This window comes from Tiliqua scincoides, chromosome 4, assembly GCF_035046505.1.
Source record: "Tiliqua scincoides isolate rTilSci1 chromosome 4, rTilSci1.hap2, whole genome shotgun sequence".
NCBI lineage: Eukaryota > Metazoa > Chordata > Lepidosauria > Squamata > Scincidae > Tiliqua > Tiliqua scincoides.
The window spans coordinates 6,591,779-6,617,171 of record NC_089824.1 but is presented as its reverse complement, the minus strand read 5'-3'; the positions used below and the strand labels follow the sequence as shown (position 1 = coordinate 6,617,171).

General features: G+C 42.2%; 1 protein-coding gene across 1 annotated transcript in view; it reads right to left on the bottom strand.

The window, feature by feature from the left end:
• The window catches only part of TRAPPC9 (trafficking protein particle complex subunit 9), a 334,571-nt gene that overhangs the window by 292,223 nt on the left and 16,955 nt on the right, over positions 1-25,393 (bottom strand). Inside the window, exons 3-8 of the mRNA XM_066625482.1 lie at positions 12,944-13,089; positions 10,379-10,507; positions 8,432-8,458; positions 5,845-5,966; positions 3,769-3,894; positions 292-508 (exon numbers count right to left, since the gene is read on the bottom strand). Coding sequence (XP_066481579.1) covers positions 292-508; positions 3,769-3,894; positions 5,845-5,966; positions 8,432-8,458; positions 10,379-10,507; positions 12,944-13,089 — 767 coding nt within the window. The remainder of the gene's footprint in view (positions 1-291; positions 509-3,768; positions 3,895-5,844; positions 5,967-8,431; positions 8,459-10,378; positions 10,508-12,943; positions 13,090-25,393) is intronic.

The following is a 25,393-nucleotide window of genomic DNA, read 5'->3' as shown; positions in this document are numbered from 1 at the left end:
AATTCTGCAAGTGAACAGAAATATATAGTCAATGTCTTCGCTATCCATTTGATAGTGAATTCTACAAAGGCATTAATATCCACACGAGGCAGAACTGCTAGAGAGGCAAGGTGGGAGTACAACATTGTAAACTGTTATTCATCTGTAGGCCCAACTCCCAAGCTAAACACAGTGTCACTAGAAGCATTCTTTTTCACAGATTTTGTACCCCCCCAAGTTTTCCCCCCACAGTTTAGTGTTCCCCCCCTTTCGCTCAATCAAGCTACACTTACAGTTTAAGAGCACACATACCTTTGCTGAAGTCCTTCGGATCCAAAGACAGACTGTAACCAGGAAGAGTCTCCAGAAGAAGTTTATAGCAGGCTCTCCACCCAGGCTCCGTTATGCTAGGTGCCACACACTGCATCGCTGCCACACGCTTGAAGAAAGCAGATTTGCGATGAAATCCAATACGTTCATAAAGCTCAGAAAGAATGCTATAGCGCTGAATTTTTTCTTCTTCAGAAAGCTAAAAGATAAAAGGAGAAAATTTAAGGATTCTAATCAGGTTTCAGTGCAAGATCTGGAGATATACCAGCGTATCACGTAGAAAAGCATGTAGACATGTATTTAGCCTTACAGACAGGAAAAAAAAAAGGCTGGAACCAAAGTGCAAGTTAAAGGAGACTTACACACATACAAAAACATTTTTCCACCCCGCTCCATCCTCCTGTAGTCCCCAGAACTCACCAAAAATCACCCTGAGAATTGGAGGCCCTCTAGAACAGGGAATCTTAACCAGAGGTATCCATACCCCTTGAGGGTACGGCAAACAAATGATGGGGGTATGGGACTCTCTCCCTCTCTCTCTGAACAATAAAATTTAATTAACAATTTTTAAAAAATTGTTAGATTATTAACAATCACCGTTTTCAAAACATATTGAGGTGTTCTGTTCCTACCTGTCCATATGTAAAGTTAAACTAAGTTACAGACATCTTCTGAAGTCATACCAGTACCTAATAGGACAGGTGGTGATGATTTTGACAGTCTGGGGAAAGGGTGTGGAGACATATGGGGCTATCCACTGGGGGTGTGTAATCGCAAAAAAATGGTTACGAACTCCTAACTCTAGAATGATGTCACATCCTTCTGGGGGAGGATTGTAGGGAAGGGTGGAACGGAGGCACCTTGCGTAATATATCTTGAAGTTCACATATTTGCTCTTACCCCAATTTTCAGAAATTCCCCCCTCCACCTACAGAACCCACATGCCACATCCCAAGCTCTTTTGGAAGGTCCCCTGATGTTTGGGAGGGGCTTTTTCAAAGTGGATAGAGCAGAGCAGTTCACTTGCAAGAGTTTCCTCCTGTTTGCATTTCACAGAATCCAGCCCACAGAGTGGGTTAAAACCTCAAAAATATACAGAGAGGACATCTAAAGAGAAAAGTAATGACAACTTGCTGGCATATAGTATGAAAATATAGGCAATGATCCAACAGAATGATGTACACATGCTGAAGAGTCCAAGTTTGTCCTGCCCAGAAATAGAACCAAACTGGGAGAATTTACAATTCATTAACCAGGGAATGGCTGCTGTAGGGCCAATGACTGGATAGCAGAGCAAACAACCTCAGAGTACCTCTAACTAGGCCAACAGTGACCATGACAGAGTTTGCAAAGAATACAGCTTTTATTGAAAAGATATAGGAAAACAAGAGAAAAGGCCATGCACTTATAAGACCAACTGCTTAGAGATTTAGTTGTTATGGGGAAATAATAACTGAAATTGGCACGTCTATGAGGCTTGTGTGAGTCTAACCAACTTTTGGATCATGTCATGTGTGTTAATTTCAGAATTTCAATTTTACTTTTGCCAAATATAATGCAACAAATGTAGAATTCTGTTTCTTGATCAAAGCAAAGCAATACGTTTTATTTGGACAAAACACAAACAACCAGATCAGAATATCTATGAAGAAAAGTTGTCACAACCAGAGATTCCCAGTAGTAGATTCGGGAGAAAAGCCAAATAGCATTTTGGTTTTCTACATCTCTAAATATTCAGACAACATAAAGCACTGAGCAGATTGTTCTTGCCGAGAGCAGCAGCAGAAGTCATGCTGTTAATAATACAATGTACCAATAATACAACTAACTCAAACTACTAATTCTGTTTCCGTTAGGTCAAATCCCATCAGGGCTCATTATTTCTACTGCTTGACTGGCATGTTTAGAGAATGAAGTAAATCCACAAGAGAAAAAATATTTTGTTTGGATAACTCAAGAGGTTGTTAAACAATATTTTATATCAGTGGTTTTTAGGCAAAAGCAATACCCAATTCTTACAGTGCAACGTTGCTGACCCCTAGTGAACATCACAGAGCACAAAGTGAATGAACACTTGCCACAATCACAAAAAACATACTTCAAAAGATGACAAATTATCTGTAGAAAATACAATGAAAGCACCACAATACCTAAAGTGTCAAACAAAATTCTACAGGGAAAAGCAATCTAATGATAACATCATTAATCACATTCACATTCAATAAAATAACTAGGCAGTGAGCATTGCTTAATATTCATTGGTTTATCTGCACTATAGCAACTTTTCCCCAAAACTGTTAAATTCAGGCACTTTTATTTTAAATGCTCATTTTTTGCTATCACAGGACAAACTAGACATGAGTTAAATGCATCACTGTCTAACTAGATGCTTGCCTAAACACTACAATGTGTGCAACTCTGATTCCAATCAGGAAAGTGGCATGGAGGGAGCGGGGACATTGCTACTAAAGTGTTACTTTAGTTTAGTAGCAATGTCCCCATTAAAAAAAGAAAAAAAATACACACACACATCCTCCACTTCAGAGTAACTATATAAACCATCTCTGCCCAATGTTGCATATATGCAACAGGGACCAAATGTGTGCACCTGTGCGCCAGGCAAAAAATGGGTTAACCAAGAAAGTGCCAATATTGCAAAAGGCACTTTCAGTTAAATCACTGTTCTGGGTGGACAATTCTCAGTTTGAATGGAGCCAGACCAAGAAAAAAAAACAACTGTTACTTCTGTGCAGGTGGATAGGACTCCTGTACCTTTAGTGGTACAGTATGCGCCCAGCCCACAATGCTCCCCAACTCTTGTCCATTAGCGCCCCATCTGTAGCAGCCCACTTTGGAGTGACAGGATGGTGCTGGGAGTTGCGAGGGTAGGGAAAGAGAGGTGCACATGCTGCCACCTGCATGGCACCAATTTCAGACCAATTGGGAATAGCGGTGGGCAGGAGCTGTTTTTAAAGTGACCTAATTTCAGGCCAATCAGAAGCAGCAATAGGCAGAAGGGCAGCATGGGGCCCCCACCATGCAAGGGGCCCAACTGGGCGAAACTGCCCCAATTGCCTAAAAGCTGGCCCTGCTCATATGAATTACACATGTGCATCCCCTCCAACTTCAATGCACTTGGATTTAATGGACTAACAGCATTAACAGACACCCATTAGTCCAGTAAATGTAGGGTTCAAGGTAACACAATTAAGCTACAATAATAGATAATTGGCTTATTCTTTTCTTCACAATTTTTGACAGTAGGCATTTTACAACAGCAGAATTGTTACGTACAAACATCTTCAGGATAAAGCCTTTTACATTTTATTCTCATTGTACTGCTTTTAACTGCTTTGATATTTAACATGGAGATTACAGAAATGTTGAACACTGACCCCCTGGCCTAGAGCAGAAGACTAAAGCAAATTCAAATACCAACACATAAAACAGAGAACTCACCTGACGAAGGTTGATATAAACAGCATTCTGAAGGAATTCAGATGCTTCCATGCTTCTTTTCTGTATTGCCAGCACTCTCACTGCCTTCACACAGGCTTCCAACTCAATCACTCCAGCGTTTTTGTACTACAAAACAAGAAGTATGCAATGGAATAACACATCATTAAGTTGTGTACCGTCACAGCAGTCACCTCCAAACCCTGGCCTATGGGCCAGATCGGGCCTCCCAAGATTACCTATCCAGCCATGGTGTGGTGATGGCAGAGAATTTCCATTCCATGCCACAGCCTCCTAGCTTCTCAGTCGATCTTTGCAGAAATTTGTGCAGAGCAGCTGCTTGTGCCTGGAATTTGGGGCGCAGAGCTTGCCGGGGCAGCAGGCAGCAAGTGGCTGCCTGGCGCGAGTTTCTGAGAAGATCTGCTAAGACGATAGGAGGCTGTGGCTCAGAACAGAAAGCTGCCACCGCTGCCATGCCTGGACGGGTAATCTTGGGTGCAGTGGGCCATAGTTTGGAGACGGCTGCTCCAGAGCTTAGCTAAAAGTCCTTCCTTTCAAAAGTCATAACATGAGAAGTACTGCTGATTCACGACCTTTATTCATTTTAACGCAAAAGAAACGCAACCACAATTTTGAGCTCTTGGATGTAATCTAAACAAGAATGAGAGTTGACCACAACAGCCCCTCCACTAGCCCTTCTCATGCTTTTTGTCACATATTTACACACTCAAATAATAACTACAGTACTCTAAATAATAGCAGCAGAATAGTATCAGCAGAATTCACTGGATAGCAGCCAAAATATTATTATACACTTTTTGTTGCCTAGAATCTGAAATACTATGCCAATACGCAGTATCAACATTGCCTGCATGCGTTAAGTACTTATTCCCAGCAATTTCAGGATTCTAGAACACTTGTACAATAAACTACAGTTATGAACAACATTCTTTTTTTTTTTCATTCCAAAGACAAAATGTGCTTCAGCCTGCAGATCCTAACACAACGGGCAAGAGAACCATGAACAGAATTTCACTTGTACAGGCCTTCTATTTCATAATATTGCCCCTTAAATGCCTCTAAAACCACTCTTCAGATCTGAAGGACTAAGGCCCCAAACCTGAAGCTGGCAGTGCCCAGAGCTCCAGCTGCACAAAAATGGCAACCACAAGATCCTGTGGGTGCCACGGCTACCGCGGCCCAGTGCCAGCACTCACTCCTTGCCAAGTGCCACAAACATGCTTTATGGCACATTCATGATGACCAGAGCCAGAGCCAAGGCCCAGCACTGGCTTCAGGATTGAGCTGCCTGGCACCAAGAATCTTGAACTAGGAACTATGGCAAGAGGACTCGAGCACCTTGCTTTCTGCACCAGTGAGACAGCCTCCATTAAGACAGATTGGCTGATCAAAACCTTGCTGGTAACACAGAGCCCCTCTTCTTCTACACAATGTGGTCTGAAACTACAGGCAACCACACCAGGAGGAATCAGGTGACATGGGGAGCCAACAGAGTCATGCTAGCCAACATGGACAAGAACTTCTCTGGAATTGGCAGCAACATCAAGCAGGATAATTTCTAACAACCCTAGGCTATAATCCTACCCACACTTACCCAAGAATAAGTCCCATTTACTATCATTGTTAAAAGCATATATAGAGTAGCCTGTTAAAAGTACAAATCTGTAACATTTCCCCCATGCAGTCACATGCCATATTAGCATTGTCTAATACGTATATAAAAAATAAAATATTGAAATGAACAGGGACCCATGTGAAATCGGCTGACAATCCACCTAGTGGATCTCGGCCCAGTTTGAGAAACACTGCTCTAAGACATTGCCCTTTAAGTGAACATATCTGCTCACCTTTGCAGGCACTATGAACAGAAGTCTAGAATTCTACCCCAAAACCAATCAGTATTGCGTAATTGATTGGTCATACATTCAGCACATACATGCAAGCCTGCTGGCAGTTTTCAATTCTCCTACAAGAAGTCATTATCATAGACACAAAGTAAAATGAAGATGGTTTGTTTTTGATAGATGAAACAAGACAAACCATGATCAACAACATTACCTTGCTGTAGTAGGAAATAGCCTCTTTGTATTTATCTATAATATCTTCTGGGCTAAGACAGTTCTTAGCACGTCCAATTTCAGCACTAGTGTCTGCATTGATACCATTTGAAGTGAGGGCACCTGCATTGAAATGGAGCAAAACATTTCAAATTAACAGTGGCTCAGTTAATGCTTAACAAGTCAGAGCAAAAAACTAATAATTATGTTTGAGGAGTACTCCCATTTTAAATCAATTCGCTTATTATCCAAGAGAAAAAGCAAAAGTCAAACATCTCTTTATATACAGTCCAGAAATTACTAATGAAATCTGTACATCTACTAAATTCACTATAATTACTTTTAAAAAAATCACAATTATTTGCTAACTTTGGGAACAATGAAGGGAGCTCATTTTCCAAAATAACATTACTCGCAAATCCAATGAATCAATTTCACTGAATACTAGACCAACAATTTGGCAAAAGAAATGTAGGAAGGTGATACAGGAGGCCAAGAAAGATTATGAGGAACTCATGGCCAGCAACATTAAAGGGAATAATAAAAGCTTCTTCAAATATGTTAGAAGTAGGAAACCTGCCAGAGAAGCGGTTGGCCCTCTTGGATGGTGAGGGAGGGAAAGGGGAGATAAAAGGAGACTTAGAGATGGCAGAAAAATTAAATGAGTTCTTTGCATCTGTCTTCACAGTAGAAGACCTCAGGCAGATACCGCTGCCCGAACGGCCCCTCCTGACCAAGGAATTAAGTCAGAAAGAGGTTAAAAGAGAAGATGTTTCAGACCTCATTGATAAATTAAAGATCAATAAGTCACCAGGCCCTGATGGCATCCACCCAAGAGTTATTAAGGAATTGAAGAATGAAGTTGCTGATCTCTTGACTAAAATATGCAACTTGTCCCTCAAAAAGGCCACGATGCCAGAAGATTGGAGGATAGCAAATGTCACACTGATCTTTAAAAAGGGAAAGAGGGGGGACCCGGGAGACTATCGGCCGGTCAGCCTAACATCTATACCGGGTAAGATGGTGGAATGCCTCATCAAAGATAGAATCTCAAAACACACAGACGAACAGGCCTTGCTGAGGGAGAATCAGCATTGCTTCCATAAAGGTAAGTCTTGCCTCACGAACCTTTTAGAATTCTCTGAAAAGGTCAACAGGCATGTGGATGCGGGAGAACCCATATACATTATATATCTGGACTTTCAGAAGGCATTCGACACAGTCCCTCACCAAAGGCTACTGAAAAAACTCCAGTCAGGGAATTAGAGGGCAGGTCCTCTCCTAGATTGAGACCTGGCTGAAGACCAGGAAACAGAGAGTGGGTGTCAATGGGCAATTTTCACAATGGAGAGAGGTGAAAAGCTGTGTGCCCCAAGGATCTGTCCTGGGACTGTTTCTCTTCAACCTCTTCTCCATAAATGACCTGGAGACAGGGTTGAGCAGTGAGGTGGCAAAGTTTGCAGACAACACCAAACTTTTCCGAGTGGTGAAGACCAGAAGTGATTGTGAGGAGCTGCAGAAGGATCTCTCCAGACTGGCAGAATGGGTAGCAAAATGGCAGATGCGCTTCAATGTCAGTAAGTGTAAAGTCATGCACATTGGGGCAAAAAATCAAAACTTTAGATATAGGCTGATGGGTTCTGAGCTGTCTGTGACAGATCAGGAGAGAGATCTTGGGGTGGTGGTGGACAGGTCGATGAAAGTGTCGACCCAGTGTGCGGCGGCAGTAAAGAAGGCCAATTCTATGCTTGGGATCATTAGAAAAGGTATTGAAAACAAAACAGCTAATATTATAATGCCATTGTACAAATCAATGGTAAGGCCACACCTGGAGTATTGTGTCCAGTTCTGGTCGCCGCATCTCAAAAAAGACATAGTGGAAATGGAAAAGGTGCAAAAGAGAGCGACTAAGATGATTACTGGGCTGGGGCACCTTCCTTATGAGAAAAGGCTACGGCGTTTGGGCCTCTTCAGCCTAGAAAAGAGACGCCTGAGGGGGGATATGATTGAGACATACAAAATTATGCAGGGGAGGGACAGAGTGGATAGAAAGATGCTCTTTACACTCTCACATAACACCAGAACCAGGGGACATCCACTAAAACCGAGTGTTGGGAGAGTTAGAACAGACAAAAGAAAATATTTCTTTACTCAGCGTGTGGTTGGTCTGTGGAACTCCTTGCCACAGGATGTGGTGAAGGCATCTGGCCTGGATGCCTTTAAAAGGGGATTGGACAAATTTCTGGAGGGAAAATCCATTATGGGTTACAAGCCATGATGTGTATGTGCAACCTCCTGATTTTAGAAATGGGCTATGTCAGAATGCCAGATACAAGGGAGGGCACCAGGATGAAGTCTCTTGTTATCTGGTGTGCTTCTTGGGGCATTTGGTGAGATACAGGAAGCTGGACTAGATGGTCCTATGACCTGATCCAATGGGGCTGTGCTTATGTTCTTAACTTATGACAGTCAGAAGAAGTGGGAACTGAGCCAAAAGCAGATAACACTTTAACACTTTCAACATACAGATACTAATAAAATAATTAACAAAAATGTATTGACAGGAAACATTTATAAAGACCATATACCTGGATCAATTAGAACTTCTTGTGCCCCTAAGGAAAAACCAAAATGACAGATAGTATTAACCTCCAGCACTGTCAAAATAAACTAGATTAGTAAAATCTATATTTTTACAAAGAGATCATCAACTGCAGAATTCTTAGAAAACTAGCTGTCAGGCCACAAACACTTTTCTAGACTGCTTGCCTGCATATTATATGCTTTTCAACTGTATCAGTCATTGATGGTCTAAAAGGAGAAGAGGAAGACTTGAGTAAAGCTTCAATGCTTGGTCTCTTTGAGGAGATTCTTAGACCTCGGTCCCAAAAGGCGAGTATTTACAAGCGTGACAGCCCAATCCTAAAAACTTGTGAGTGCTGATGCAGGTGTGCCAATGGGGCATGCACTGCAGCCTTGGGGGGGGGGGTCTATGGAGGCCTCCAAAAGGTAAGGGAGCATTTGTTCCCTTTTCTCAGGCTGCATCAGCATTGGAAAGTTGGTTAGGATTGCGGTGTAAGTTATCACATGTTCATTTTAAACATATACAGCAGGTAGGTTAGAGAAACTGGGCGTGGTCGGTTGGATACTCACACTATGGAATGCCCTCCCATTTCGTTTCCAAATATTAGCTTTGGGAAAATAGATTTTTTTCCCCGTTATCTATCTAAATAACTGTCTACAATTTTGTTGTAAGATAGTCACACATGACTACCGTACAGTGCCTATGATGATATCACTAATAGCAACACTCAGACTGCAAAAATAAAATGAATCAACATGGGAGCTGAAACTAATTAGTCTGAAGGTTGCTTGCTCTTGTCTATCTCCCTCTCACTTCTACATGTTAATTACATACAAGCACAACCCACAAAACTCCTCATACTTTTAGCAGGACTTCCTTGCCAAAGTGCAACTGAAATGCACAACTCTACATTTTATCTTGAGATTGGTAAAATTTGCAGTACTGTCATGGGGGTGAAGTAGTTTTAGAAGGTTATAGAATTATTAATGTGATATGTAGAAGCTAGTAACTGCAAGGATAAGTATTTTGATTTGGACAACATGTAATAAGCTTCTGATGTGAAAGGATGTTCTGACTGGCCCCTCGATTAACAGCGACACAGCTATGCAGCTATGCAGAAGCTGGTGTGTGTTAGGAGCGTTAGCAAACAGGAAGGAAAGGAGAAGGTTAACTTTGAAATTGAGCAGAAGAGGAGCTTGAGGATCTTGGGAACAAAGGAGATGGAGAAGCACCAGGAGATAACACACAGGTGTCAAAGGATGAGATCATGCCAAGTATGAGGGGTACATGCAAGAGTTCTGATTGGTTGAGGGTGTCAGCTGACGGGACATGATTCAGCAGAATTGGGAAAATATGATTGGTGCGTTATCCTCACGGAGTAAAAGTGGAGTTTGTAAGTAGTGTAGACCTAGCTAACTTTCTTATTTTCTGTATGCTTTTGTGACCTGACTTTTCCTAAGTTGTCCTTGAGAAGCCCACCGTGGCAGGGGTGGCAACTTCTTTTGTGCTGATCTCAGTTTATTAAGACTTTTACTCTTAAATTGGAGTGTGTGCTGCATTCAGAGGGGGAGTGGATGGCTCAGGGGGACCTAAGCCACTTGTGTTAACAGGTGGGCATGGAGCGGTGAGTAAGTTCCCTGGCTAGGCACAGTAGAGCCCCATGGAGGAAACCCTTCATGACCATCAAAAGTACATTGCTCACATTCTTGTGTAGAGGTATGTCATCCAGCCTTTCAAATAATCTCCTCCCCCACTCTATGCAGACAGAATACTGTGATCGTACAATCAGAACCTGCAGGATTATTCAGCAAAGGCTACAATACAGTAGAGGCACACTTTCAATAGACAAATCTTTACAAGTCCACAGAAACACACTGAATGGCAATCATCACACCAGATAATTACTGAAGTTACTGGAGAGAACACAACACAAAGCAATTTCAGTGCTTACCTGGTCTGTGCCTATTGCCTGCCTCTGCAGGAAGTGAACTGCCTTGTGCCCTTCGAGCACCAACTTTACCTCCTGTACCTCCAGGATAGTGAAAGATCACAGAGGCTGAACACAATCCTTCAAGAGCAGCTACAGATTAAATAAGTAAATAAATACATTATATGGCAGTGATATCACAGCACACACATTCACATCATTTTAAGTAGACATACAGCTAGATCCAGGTATACAGAATAGCAAGGCAAACCAGTCTTAAAGGTCATTCCTCCCCTTCACCAAAAGTGGAGGGATGGGATGGGAAACAAAGAGGTAAGAGAAATAGCTAGGAAGGTAAACTCATATAGCATTCATGGCAAGGGCTCTCTCTCTCACATAAACTATTTCATTCATGGATCTGGATACCATTCAGTTTACCTCAAAACATCTTATGATGGGAAAACACCAGAGCAGGGGTGTCAAACTCATTTTATCCTGGGGGCCACATTGGATTCATGGCAACTGCTGAGGGTCAGTATTGCACATCACATTTGTATAACAGACACTGACTGTAGAGCGGGTAATCACTATTCACAACCACTGCATGTTATTAGCTATATCCACCTAGCCCCAGTGCTGTTACAACTGAACAATTTTGAAACAACAGAAATAAATAAAAAAGCATCTGTTGTACCATGATGTAATTGCTGTTTATTTAATTTGCAAGTGACTGCAACCTTCAAAACAGCATTCAACTGAGCTGAGAACAATACTTTGGCTTGTTCATATGAATACAGAAAACAGCAGTTAACAAGAGTAAGGGCACAATCCTAACCAGGTCTACTCAGAAGTAAGTCCTATTTTGTTCAATGGGGCTTACTCTCAGGAAAGTGTGGTTAGGATTGCAGCCCAAGAAACTTATTTTGCAGAAACTGGGACAGACAAACATGCACATGGCGAAGAAAGTTATTTTGCAGAAAAAAGAGCAGGGAAAAACAGCAGGTAGCTACAGGCAGATTCACCTTTCTCCTTAACCAAGTAGCGGAGAGTGCTTGGAGGCAACCCAAATGTCTGAAGCGCAAAGTGTGCTGGCTGGTGGTCGCAGGAACTCCAAGGGGAGCGAGACAGGAGCACTTGCTGGTGGCTGCAAAGCCTCAAGAGGAGCGAGGCAGGAGCGCTGGTGCACCTGCAAAGCCCCAAGAGGAGCAAGGCAAGAGCGATGGTGCAGAGTGAAGCCCCAATGAGGAGCACCTGCTAGTAGCGGCAAAGCCCAGAGGCAGGAGCACTGGTACAGGGAGGGGGGGGAGAAGTCCCAAGGAGGAGCACCTACTGGTGGTTACAAAGCCCCAAGGCAGGAGCACTGGTGCGGGGGCAAAGCCCCAAGAACAGCGAGGCACGAGCACAGATCCTCACACCCTCACACCTCTGCTGCACCACGGGAAAGCTGACCTCGTGCTTGTACAAGGCCTTTTATAGGCCTTGAGTTCACGCAAGACCAGAAGGTCATGTGTGAGCTCAAAGCCTATAAAAGCCCTTGCGCAAATGCAAAGCTGGTATTCCTTCGCTGCTACTGCTACTGGAAGTAGCACCAGCAGCGAAGGAGGGGGTGACGTTTAGGCCTTCCAAGGTCTCAGAATGTTATTCTGAGCGCCAGGGATGCTGCACACAACATCTATGGCCCTCAGAATTCTCCTCTGGACGCAGCAGAGCGCTGGTCACGGTGGGAGTGAGCGGGGGCAGGGTGGCTCTGAAACTCCCCCAGGAGAATGAGGGTTGCCCATAAAGGCTCCGTGGCTTACGTTTGACACCCCTGAACTAGAGGTTGCATCTCTATCCCATATTTATAGTCCAAAACCAAGAAATCATCAGGACACTGGTGAACCCAAATTGATGGCTTTACTCAGAAAACAGGTCCATCCCACCCCCCCCCCACCCCCGGAGAAGGTCCATCCCACCCCCCACTCCCCCGGAGCCTTTTTTCCATGTGCCATTACTAAATTAAGATAGGTTGGTGTGCATGGGAGAATAAGACCTTTTCTGTGGTGGTCTCCCAGTTATGATATTAATGTCATGGAAGCAACAAGAAGAACCCATTGTCTGCTTTTCAGAGAACACCAAGACCCCACTTGTTTCATCAGGTACTAAAAAGAATGGCTGATGTCTGCTGAAGCTGAATAAGGATTAGTTTCTCAGTCTGTTTCTGTTGTTTGGATTTTGTAACCATTTGGTTGTATTATTTTTAATTGAATTGTGTTTTGTTAGTCACCTAGGGGGCACTTGAAATGAAAGACAGGCTACAAATGTTAATAATAGGAAATAGAACTGCAAAAGTTAAGGGGACCAGGAGATACACCTGCTGTTCAGCAGGACACTTCATATTCTGCTTGGGGAGCACTACAATATCCAAATGAGCACAGAAAGCTGCCATCTGGATGAGGCCAGAAGCTCAGAATTTAAATGAATCTCAGGATCACCAATATTCTATCATGACTTAAAATATGATACTTAAAAATACTTTTAAAAATACTTTAGTATTGAGCAGATAGATAACACAAAGGTGCAGAAACATTTTGTTTCAATAATTCCTACCTCCAAGCCACAAAAAATCATTTACAGAACGGAGAAGTTCCACAGCCATGTGATAGTGTACCAGGGAATCTTGCAACATCCCAGCTTGAAGACACAAGTCACCAACATGCTTCCGCATACGGCCCTGGCAACGCTTCTTATAATGTCTACAACACAAAATATACATGCAGAATTAACCCCATTCATCTCAATGCACCTGAAAGTAGTGGAGTTGTTTGCTTTAACTTTCTGTTTATCCCATCACTAACAGGAATAGAGTCGGCGAGGTTTTAAAAAGGTGCCAACCAACAGAATTCTACCATTATAAATCCTGAAAATATTCATCATAAAATCAAGACAATTTGTCCTATGCAGGGATAACTGATACATACAATCTACTGTATAAACAGTAGCCAACCAAATTTCAAAAAACTTGAAAAAAATACCTAAACAGTTTTAAAGTCCTCACACTATTTGCAAACTTTTTTTTTCTTCCCCCCAGAACTCATATTTTAAATTTATTGTTTGGATACTTCAGTTCCTGACAAATGTTCAAGGATATTGCAGTTCTGTCCCTCTCTTGTGCTCAAGAAAATCCACTGTGTAGTTTATACGTTATGCGGCTTTAACATTCTCATTCTAAATCGCCCATTTAACCCAGAGTGCCAACTTCCAGGTCATGTATGCTTGGTAGAATGAAGTTGTCCTGGTGGAACAAACTTTCCAAAACAAAGCTATATTAATGTGTACAAGCAGATGGGCAAGGTGAGTCAAGGTCTTTGTTATGTGCTGTTGTGCATGGTGTGCCACAACATGTGCATGGTATATCGCCACATGTATATGTGTGTTATGTGTGCTCTATATAAAGTTGCTTTTGTGCTTCTGCACAATACACAATGCGTTTTCAGACAATAACGTGCATTTGCATGCAGCAAGTGAGTCTGTGTTCGACATGCATCTGACACTTTATAGCATATTTATGTACTACTATACTGTTTGTGTGCGTGGCAAATTGTGTGTTGTATATTCTGGTGCATGTGTGGTATACGTAGTGCTGCAGTACCACTTTGAGTGCAATGTGTTGCAACATGCTTATGGCATGTTGCAACTCCCAACTGTATGAGACATGCTATAACACGGATCTGCAAACTGTGGTACATGCCTACATACAATGTGCAGCAGTGCACATTTGTAAGTGGCATGCTTTTGTATGTGTGCCATGTATTTATACGTCATAACAGTTCTCATAAGCCATTTGGTCTCAGCTTCCCAACCAACCCACACACTGAAACAAGAATGGATTAATTCTGATGGTTCAATGCATACAAACTTTGTTCCATGTAAAAAATTATTTTAAAAACATTATATAAAATTACCTTCGGGCTATGTGTATTCTATATAAAAATTAATGAATTTTGTGTTTAGACTGGGGTCACATCCCCAGGATTTCTCATTATGTATATGCAAATATTCCAAAATCCAAAACATGTCTGGTTCCAAGCATTTTGGATAAGGAATACTCAACCTGGATAGGTAATTCCTGACCTCATGCAGTACTATAACATAGCACTGCTTGCTGCACTTATACTTAATGCACTCAGAAAAAAAGATATGGCACTTCCTGGAACAAGATGAAGTTCTTCTAATGTATTTACATTAGACAGTGCCAAGATATAGAATAAAAATGATGAAAAATAACTCCTCTGAACATGCCATCCAAAGAATATTGAATACAAAGCTAAAATACAATGCTAAAATCAATTTTGCTGTACTTTCAATGGAAACTTTTGTTCTATATTATTTATTTTAGGAAAGCAATTTGTCCTGAACAGCTCATGCACCTATAATTCATTTTAGAGATATTATAATAAATGGTAATTTTATTGCACACACTGCATTGTGGTGAAAATTAGAAGACAATTCTCAAGTTTCAGTATTTTCAGGTTAGAAAATTAGTGTTTAAACATTTACAAGAAATTGTAATAGAAGACAGGATTTACTGGAAGTTTGATATTTTCAGACCTTAAGAATGAACTGCTACTTAAAGAATATTCACGCCTGTACTTCTGTTTTCATACAATAGTAAGCTATGGCACAAAATGTTAGAAAGACTTGGTAAATCATTGTTACAAGCCATGGAAATGCATAAGAATGAATGGCTGTGAGAACAAGTTGAAAAAAATGAATGTAGTCTCTCCTTGATATCTTAAAATATGATTCATACCATGTCCCTTCCGAAGTCTCAACCCACTAACGTTCTGAAATGTGACCAATGGTGTGAGGTTCTCTCAGAACCGTGCTTGCCTTCATGCAGCACTTAAAAACGGAAGTGTAGAGAACTACAGTGAAACAGTGGAAATACTGCCTTCAAAGTCAAACTAATTTTGTGCACACAAAGCAGGTTCATTGAAATTAAGAGTCCAGATGGCAATACAATATTTTAGGCTACTTAAAAGTTAAGCTTCAAACTTCATACTACAGTATTACATTTGAAAAGATGCAGGTTTCAAACCAAAATGTTAGCAACCATGACAGCGCTAACTGAAACATCATATTTAATGAAATATAAAGAGGTCATGTAAAAATAAGGATAACATCCCAACCCGCATTTCCACCATTAGAAGATCCCTCTAGGAACAGAAGGAGCTTCCATTCACAGAAGTGGTTGCTGGCGGCAGATGCAGCCCACTGTTTTTAAGTGCTTCAGAGTATTAGGAATATCTAATCACAAAAGGGAAATATTCTTATTAAAACATCCAATAGAACTTTATGGCTGAAAGTTGCTGCCTGAACCTCACTAACCATCTTTTCACATTCAGCTTTTAAGAACAATAGCAGTGTAGCAATTTTTTTAAAACCAAAGTGATTACTGTCAATGTTTGTGTTCAACAGTCACAGGAAATTTTAAAAGGAAAGTAATCATTAACATTTGAAAATATTAGTAATGATTTTACCCACCTTATCTACTTTTGTCTATATATAAGAGAGGGTCTTCTCTTGTATGAGCCCAGTTTTGTGAGAGCCTTTTCCTACAAGATCCAGAGACCAACTGCACAACCCTTCAGAAGAAAGGGAAGACGTTCCCTTTCTTTTTAAAGCATTTGACTCATGGCTGAGAGGGAAAGTGTTTATTTTCAGCTTTGATTGAAATATTTTTATAAGATCGACTGACATTCTGGTTTTAAATGTGGATCTGTGTTATTTTTCAAGTTTTATATTTTCATGTTTGCATATCATCGTAGTTCTCCTAAGAAAGACTGAACATAATCTGTTAAACAGGCAACTAAAGATCTAGGGGACACATTTGTCCCCCAAAATATTCCCATCTAGCTCCAGAATAGCCCTCAGTCTCATCTCACTTTTTCTTTTATGCATCTCAGTCAGTATCTCACAAACTTTCACACACACACACACACACACACACACACGGTGACAACCATAGGTTACCATGTAATCAAGGCAAAGTAGCATTGGGAAGGATGAGTATAGAAAACTAGTTGAGGTAGTGCTTAAACCTTTCCTCACAGGTTCTGCTCAAACATATCTGTTCTCCTGCCCCATATGTACTACTAATAAGAAAATGTACTGTATACAGTGGACCCTCACTTCACAAATTCATTCAGTCAAAATGCTCAATTCAAAATGTGACTCCTGTTAATGGTTAATTGTCAGTCAGGGAACTAGAACAAACAAAAATGGACAACACACAAGCACAATCCACAATCCTAAGGTTCTGAGTATACTCCCCCCCCTCGTCCCCAGTTTCTGCTGTTGACGGAGGAATGACCTACAGTTAGTTATAACAGGGCTCTCAGTTACACCCATCTGGCTGGAAATAAAGACTTTTTATGTCTCGAAAATGCTAGATTTCCTGGTCAATAAATGCACCCAGGAACATGGACTTAATATGAAACACATCCAAGGCTTTGCATAAGTAGAGCTTCTCATTTTAAAACAATGTAGACAATACTGTTTTATACTTTTTTCCTGCTTGTTTCCCCAAAGGTGTTGAATAACTCTTGCATCTCACAAAAGTGGTTTAATAAACTCAGCCCTGGAAAAATGAAACATGCCTACTATTCACAGCCTGAAATCCAGTATATTCAATAAATATTAATTATGTAAAGCAGGCCTTCTGGTTCTGCAAGTGCATTATAAATTTCAACATTGCCCAGTTGTAGCTTACAGCTAAGAAAATTTGCCATGATGCAAAGCAGCTCCATCCCTGCCAATAAATATGCTTTACTTAAGTAACTCAGTGTTTTGTGGGGTGGGGGGGGGCAGGACATGACTAATGCTGATTCAGTGGTGCTTTCCTGTTTCAGTGCCATACATTTCTCTGCAATCCTTAAAATGAAAAAAAAACAACAGCCAGTTTCTACTCATATACATTCACAAGATTTCATGACAACATGCTTTGGACATCCATTTTGCACTACCAGCTACTCAGAAGGCAATTAAAAATTAAGTTACCACCATGAGAAAATGCATACATTTAGGTGTAACTATGTAGGAGGAAAATGATAATTTTCATTTAAAAAGTCCAGAACACACCCAGTACATGAGATACTGTACCTTCTTAAAATCCAGCACCATAGTGGCAACCATGAATTACTATGAATTCCTTTCTCCAAAAGATATTATTTTGAACCAAAAAATATCCCATATTCTAAACTAAAAATAAAAAGTTGCTGCCTACAACTACTTAAATAAAGGAGACAAGCAGAGGCAGATATAAACTGGTAAAAGTAGTCAAAACACCAAAAAAGTAATAATATTGCCACTGGGGTGTAGAAACTCAGGCACATGGGAGAGGATATGTTCAAAAGGCCTTGACAGAAGCAAATGCAGAAACAGATCTGTAACCAAGATCAAGGAGCACTGAAAAATGAGAGGAACAGAAGCACAGAGCCAGTTCAGGCATATAGCCAAACCATGATTTGGCAAGCAAACCTTGGCTTTGCATGCTTCTTCCTCCTACTTCCAGACTTCTTTCATAGGAAACCAGAGTTTGTCATTATATCCAACCCAAACAATCCATGGTTTTCCAAAAAGTCAGAATTGGAAACCACAATTAAAACATGGTAACCAATTCTGTTTTTCAGGCAAGCTATACTCTGCCTGCTTTAGACATAATGGTAAACCATGGCTTGCTACAAACGAGAAAAACAAGGTAGGTATGATAGGTAGGAGATGAGGAAACATGCAAGCCTAAGGCTCATCCATACAATGCCAAATCATGGTGTGGTCTTGCACCTGAACTAGCCCATTGCAAAATCATATGAGTTTGCAGTACAAACTTTAAAAAAAAACTTTTTTTTTCCTTTAAAGTTAAAATACATCAGCCCATTATAAGCTTTACAATGGCCAGAGTATTTTAAAAATGTAATTCAGACCTAAACAGGAAGGCACTTCACCACAAACAAGTAATCAGGCATCATATTCTGAGAGGAGAAAAGAAAAGTTTTTTTCTTTGAGGAAAAAAAGAATCATGCAAAATACACTGGTGTAGATTTTCATATGAATGTTTTTTGTAACATTTCCATAAATTGGAAGAGGACAAGCTTAACTATAATTATTGACAGTTATAAACCACCTAGGCTTTCAAAAACCAACACAGCATTGACGTTCCATGACTGACAGAACTTTTCAATTCGGAAACTAAACAATAGAGAATTTTGTCATAGCTGCAGGGCATTAAACCAAACATATACACACCCAAAGACCAGTAGACTAAGAAGGTCAAAAGCTATAAAAAAAGCTCTTTTTTTTTTTAAGTTTTCACTCCATTACTCTGCTAAAGAGGGCAACAAAAATCCAAACATCACTGTCAAAGCAAGATTTGCCAAATGCCAAAAGGACTACAACAGGAGGAGTTCAGGCAGCAACATTAGCTGTGTTAAAGACACAAAAAAGCAATGCTATGCAATGGTGACAAAGTAGAAAGATAGCGCACAAAAACTAGCTAGTTTTAAAATACAGTATAATCAGAAGCCTACCTTTTGAGACCCAAAAACACACTCACAGGGCAGTATGAGAGAGAATAAAAAAGGAACAAGGAAGGAACAAAACAAAAATTAGAAACACACAAGAATAGAAAAAAATCAAACAGCCACATAAACAAAGCAGTACTGAAGTGAAGCACAGTTTAAAAAGAGATGCCAATAAAGAACACTTTTTCATTATAGTTTAGAAAAGTAAAACAACAACCTTCCTGTTTTCATCAACATGTTCACAGGAGAAACTATGGTAATGAGTGAGGTCTTATTGGTTGAGTAACAAAAGTTGCTGCATTTAGCACTTGGCCTTGTTGGTGTTGTGGCCTATACACATTGCATCTCTTGCCTATACACATTGCCTATACACATTTGCATACAATCTCTTACACATTGCATGCAAAGGTATTTACAAGTTTATCAGCATGCATCTTCTAGATAAGAATTATCACAGATCCTAGACTTATGTGAAATGCCACAATACACATTCAGTGTTTAAACTCAATGTTTCATAGTTGTGACAAGTACATGAAACATCTAACGCACTGTAAAGTGTATCTCTCTCTCTCTCTCTCAACCTCAACAGCTTACTATATACCAGCTGCATGACTGAGTTAAGAGCAATGTCCCCTCTATTTTTTTGAAGAGAGTAAGCAGAGTCCTATTGCAGCTGTGCAGGGCTAGCTCTGGAACACTTGACAATGACATAAACATCATCACCAAGCTCTGGAATGCCAAGGAGGAAGCTGCACACAGCTCTGGTTTGGTCGCACAGCTTAGAAGGAGGAAAAGAACCCCTTTTCTGCTTTACCACACAGAAGACATTGGGTCCATTTCAGGGACAATCCTAGGGGAATTCAGGGCCTAGGACAATACTCAGGGCCTAGGACAGTACAGCTGAAGCTGTACTGGCTCTTCCAGCATTCTCTCACCCAGTCTGGTTTAAAGGTGGTGGCAGCAAGGGAGGTTGCAGACTTGTTCCAATCACTCCAGAAAAGCAAACAGAACAAGGCTGCAGTAACTCTCTACCAATTCCTCCAGTACTTGTCACAACTGCAGCAGCAGCACAGGACAAGGTTCATATGGGGCAGCTGCCAGGCTGATTGTCTTTGTGAAGCACAGAACCCACCAAAGCATAGAGCAGTGGTTCTCACCCACCAGTTTGTGTAACACTTCCCCGTCCCCGTCCCCGTTAGGAGTGGACCTCAACAAGTGGGAAACCCTGGCCTCTGAGCGGCCCGCTTGGAGGCAGGCTGTGCAACATGGCCTTTCCCAGTTTGAAGAGACACTTGGCCAACAGTCTGAGGCTAAGAGGCAAAGAAGGAAGGCCCATAGCCAGGGAGACAGGCCAGGGACAGACTGCACTTGCTCCCAGTGTGGAAGGGATTGTCACTCCCGAATCGGCCTTTTCAGCCACACTAGACGCTGTTCCAGAACCACCTTTCAGAGCGCGATACCAGAGTCTTTCGAGACTGAAGGTTGCCAACTAGTTAGTCCCCGTCCCTTTAAGGGGCGGGGGAAGGGGAGGGAGACAGCGATGCGATCCCCAGGATTGCGTCGCTAAGTGGGGTGCTTGTGCCTTACTTTGCATGATGCTGGGCTGCAGCAGGCTGCAGGAGGTGCAGAAAGCCCTGCACAGCGCTCTCCGACACTTGGAACCTGCAAAAGAAGCGGGCACAAAACACCTCCTGCAAAACGTAAGTGCTTTGCGCCCGCTTCTTTTGCAGGTTCCAAGCGTTGGGGCAGGGCTCCCCGCACCTCTGCAGCCTGCTGCAGCCCAGTATCATGCAAAGTAAGGCACAAGCACCCCCTTGCTCCCCTGAGCGACACCCTAGCCCCTCCCACACAAGAACTTACTGAGGAAGTAAAGCTCCCTCAAAGTTTGAGAAACCCTGGCATAGAGGCCAGGGAAGTCCCCCTCCCCATTTTGTCTACGCATGAGACAATCTGGTTGTGTTCCAATGTACTACTTCTAGTACTCACGGAAGGGCCATTTTAGAATTTGTGCAAGAAAAGACACAGAAAATCCAAATTCCTTGAACTGCATGAAGGATTTTCAACAAACTGGATTTTGCAACAAACTGAAATCATCTGCTGGGGGAGGGTGCTTATCCTCATTCACGACAGTGGTCGGACTTTTAATAAACATTTTTCTTACTGGGTCTTTGTAATGGAAGATCATCGGGTGGACGATGTGGTGTTGACAGCGATTCCATGTTTTGACAGCTCTGGGAAGGGCAGGGCTGGCTCCACAGTTGTAATCAATCAAGGCCAATGAAGACCTGGATGGACACCTGAGCTTCATTGACCTTGACGGGACTTTGAATGCGCTAACGAGGTAACTCACAGCTGAGCCTAATTTGGATTTAACAAGGGACATACAAGGATAAAAGGCAGCTTCAGAGGGAGCAAGGCTACCAGACCAAAGGCTACCCTGACCCAGACCTATGGGAGAAGGGGACTGCCAGGACTCTGCTGGAGGACACAGAAGAGAGGACTGCCAGGACCCTGCTGAAGGAGACACTCTGCTGGAGAGGACACTGCTGGAGAGGAGGGACTCTGCTGCAGAAGACTGAATTGGGAAGACTGGACTGTGCTTTGGAGATTAGACCATGCACTGGAGGCTTCAGACCTTTACCCACTGAGTTAAGTGGAGTTTTGGGGAGGGGAAGCCACTGGACAAGAGGACTTGCAGGGAGTGTATGTGTTTGTAGCAATAAATTCTTGTTAATTGCTTAACTGATAAGGAATTCTGCATTTCTTTGCACACCACAACTGCTGTTCTTGGAAAAGGAGAGTGTTAATTAGCCAAAAAGTGGGCATTAGAAGGGAGTTGGAATATTTGGATGGGATAGTCTCCAAGAGCAGCTATGAGTTTACCAGTAGTTGACAAGCTGACAATGACCGATTACTGTCAGTTGCTGTTCCAAGAACTTTCAAGGCAATGACTATGCATCATGTGAGGTCAATCATTCTGAAGCCACTGCTATCACCAGAGGTACAAATGAAACCAGAAAAAAAGGTTTAAAAGAAAAAAGTCTCACTACCACCACTTAGCCCATGTCTTCTGTAACTCCATCACAGCAGAACTTTGAATACAACCCATTAAGAGTACAGTACAACAAACTCTCAATTTTACGGACTAATGGGAGAAGGGTATCCTTCAATGCCAAAAGTCAGTTATACCAGTGCACTTGGTTGGCAACCTACAGTCTCGAAAGACTATGGTATAAGCCTACAGCATGCGGTATTCCCAGGCAGTCTCCCATCCAAGTACTAACCAGGCCTGACCCTGGTTAGCTTCCAAGATCAGACGAGAGCGGGCATGTGCAGGGTAGCAACTGCTGCCACCAGTGCACATGTGCAACACATATGACTAGTTTTCAAAGCAGCAGACTCGTCAGCCTGGGAAGGCAGCTCATCTGAGAGAAGGAAAACTCTGATCCCAAACCTCCACTGCCTTGTGGCTACATCCAGTTATGGAAAAGGCTTCAGGAGTCAACCTCGAGGCAAAATCTGGAGCCGGAGTCCCTGAGGCAGTTCATGGCTGAACACAGTCACGTTCTGGCAACTCCTGCGACGCCACTTGAACCAACCGTATTGGCTTCTGCCTTTCCATTGGACCATTTCAGCGACGTGGAGAGGGGGGATTTGCTGCATGGGTAACAGCCTATCCTCCATACCTACTTTACCCAGGCTTCGCGCACTGGAGAGGACACTGTTCCAGAACCACCATTCAGAGCGTGACACCATAGTCTTTCGAGACTGAAGGATGCCAACAAGATACAATGTCCATTATTTTTGAAGTCTTTTAAAACAGAAGGTTCACAATAGTTAACTTCCCCCAACCCCTGGTTATTTAATCTAGGTTAGAAGCACACAGTAAAAATTATTAAGGATACAACTCTGGGCTCTTTATACCACAAAAAAATTGGAAAGCAGCTCACAACATAAAATTAGCACAAAGTAAACCACAGCAATCAATAAAATATAAGCCAAATGGGGAACATAAAAATAATCAGCAAAAGTTAATTGAAAGCAATGAATCTTTAGTTGGTATTGAAACACCAAATGGGAGGAAGTCAATCTCACCTACTGCAGAAGAGAGTTCCACAGGTCAGATGTCACAATGGAAAAGGCCTTCTTGCACATTTATTTATCCCACCCTTCCCATGCCAAAGTAAATATCCAACACCAGATAAACTTTAATGGGAAATTTCCCAGAAGATCTTAGTGGGTGGAGCGATTCCTATGAAAAGCCTGTTGGAGCAGGTCAGAGGCCCATCCAGACCAGCATCCTATTTCCCATAGTGACCAACCAGATGAATCTGAAAAGCAAACAAGCAGGAGAGAAAAGCACCTTCTCTCTCCTGACACTGCTCTCCTGCAACAGGTATTCAGAGGCATACTACCACTGAACTTGAATGCAGTATATAGCCGGTATGGTTAGTAGCATCCATAAATTTGTACACTGGCCTCTTAAAGCCTTTTAAGCAACTACCATTGCCACATCTTGTATCAACAACAACAAAAAGTTTAATTATGCATTATAAGTAGTATTTCCTTTTGTCTATTCTGAAACTCTTGCCACTTTGTTACCTATTACACAGTTTGGAGAGATCATTTTCAAACTCTTCAAACTTGCTTTGGCTTTTGCCACCATGGTATCATTCAAATAAGAGCAGGCAATCCTTTAGATAGCTTAGTCCTAAGCAACAAGGACTCTAAAGGGCAATGACCAGCACCTTGAACTGTGACAGGAAACAATGGCAACCAGGGTAGCTGGAACAATCATGGTGCAACTGCATCCCATAGCCTAGTGACTGCTAAAGTTCTTCAGGGGTGGAAGGGGACCTTCTAAAATTGATTTATCTGGATAATTTTTCTGTCGCCAAGATTGACCAAGGAACTTTGGTCAATGCCCTGATCAATCTCACAGACAGGAAAATGACCCAGGCTGTAGACATGATAGCTCCCAAGTCTCCTCTCACTTGGAATAGAGATCACACAACTCCTTGGTTTTCCTCAAAAGTTGGTAGTAGTGATGCGTTTGTTTAGCTCAGTATTGAGAGAAAGAGTGTCGGAGATCGTTGAGCCAAGGTACACAAAGTCATGGACAACCTCCAGTTCATGCGCAGAGATTGTAATGCAGGGAGGTGAGTCCACATCCTGAACCATGACCTGTGTTTTCTTTAGGCTGATCGTCAGTCCAAAATCTTGGCAGGCCTTGCTAAAACGATCCATGAGCTGCTGGAGATCTTTGGCAGAGTGGGTATCGGTAAAGCATCGGTAAAGCAGCTACCACGTTTTCCAGACTCACAAAGAGAGTCTGGTCCAACAAGAAGCTGACGGAACATACCAAGATCCAGGTCTACAGAGCTTGCGTCCTGAGTACACTTCTGTATTCTGGACTCTCCGCTCACAACAGGAGAGGAAACTGAACGCTTTCCACATGTGCTGCCTCCGATGCATTCTCGGCATCACCTGGCAGGACAAAGTTCCTAACAGTACAGTCCTGGAACGTGCTGGAATCCCTAGCATGTATGCACTGCTGAAACAGAGACGCCTGCGTTGGCTCGGTCATGTTGTGAGAATGGATGATGGCCGGATCCCAAAGGATCTCCTCTATGGAGAACTCGTGCAAGGAAAGCGCCCTACAGGTAGACCACAGCTGTGATACATCTGCAAGAGGGATCTGAAGACCTTAGGAATGGACCTCAACAAGTGGGAAACCCTGGCCTCTGAGCAGCCTGCTTGGAGGCAAGCTGTACAGCATGGCCTTTCCCAGTTTGAAGAGACACTTGGCCAACAGTCAGAGGCTAAGAGGCAAAGAAGGAAGGCCCATAGCCAGGGAGACAGACCAGGAACAGACTGCACTTGCTCCCGGTGTGGAAGGGATTGTCACTCCCGGATTGGCCTTTTCAGCCACACTAGACGCTGTGCCAGAACCACCTTTCAGAGCACGATACCATAGTCTTTCGGGACTGAAGGTTGCCAATACAAAAGGTAGTAGTGAAGCAACAGAAATGACAACTAGACTGACAGATGAAAACTGGTAACAAATCTAACTGAATATGGGGAAGAGCTCATATTAGGAACTACTGCATGGCAGCGATGGAAACTTAAGATCTCACTTTTCTACCACCATTGCATCCAAATGAGTCAATTTGAATGGTTCAATGTATTTTACATTTTGGGTCCCAAGGTGGAATATACAAAATACAAATCAACCTAAAACCAATATATTAAATAAGAACAGCCATAAGAGAAAATTAATCTTATTCCCCATAATTAGAGGAACACACACAAGGAATGGAAAAGAGGGGGGGGGGAAATGAAAAGGAGGCAATAAAGCTGCAATCCAGAAAAAGTAAAACACCCGTAAAAGTCTGCAATCCTATGCCCAGTTATCTGGGAGCCCAGTTGAAAACAAGTGGATCCTTTTCCAAGTATACAGGACATGAGCTTACATGGA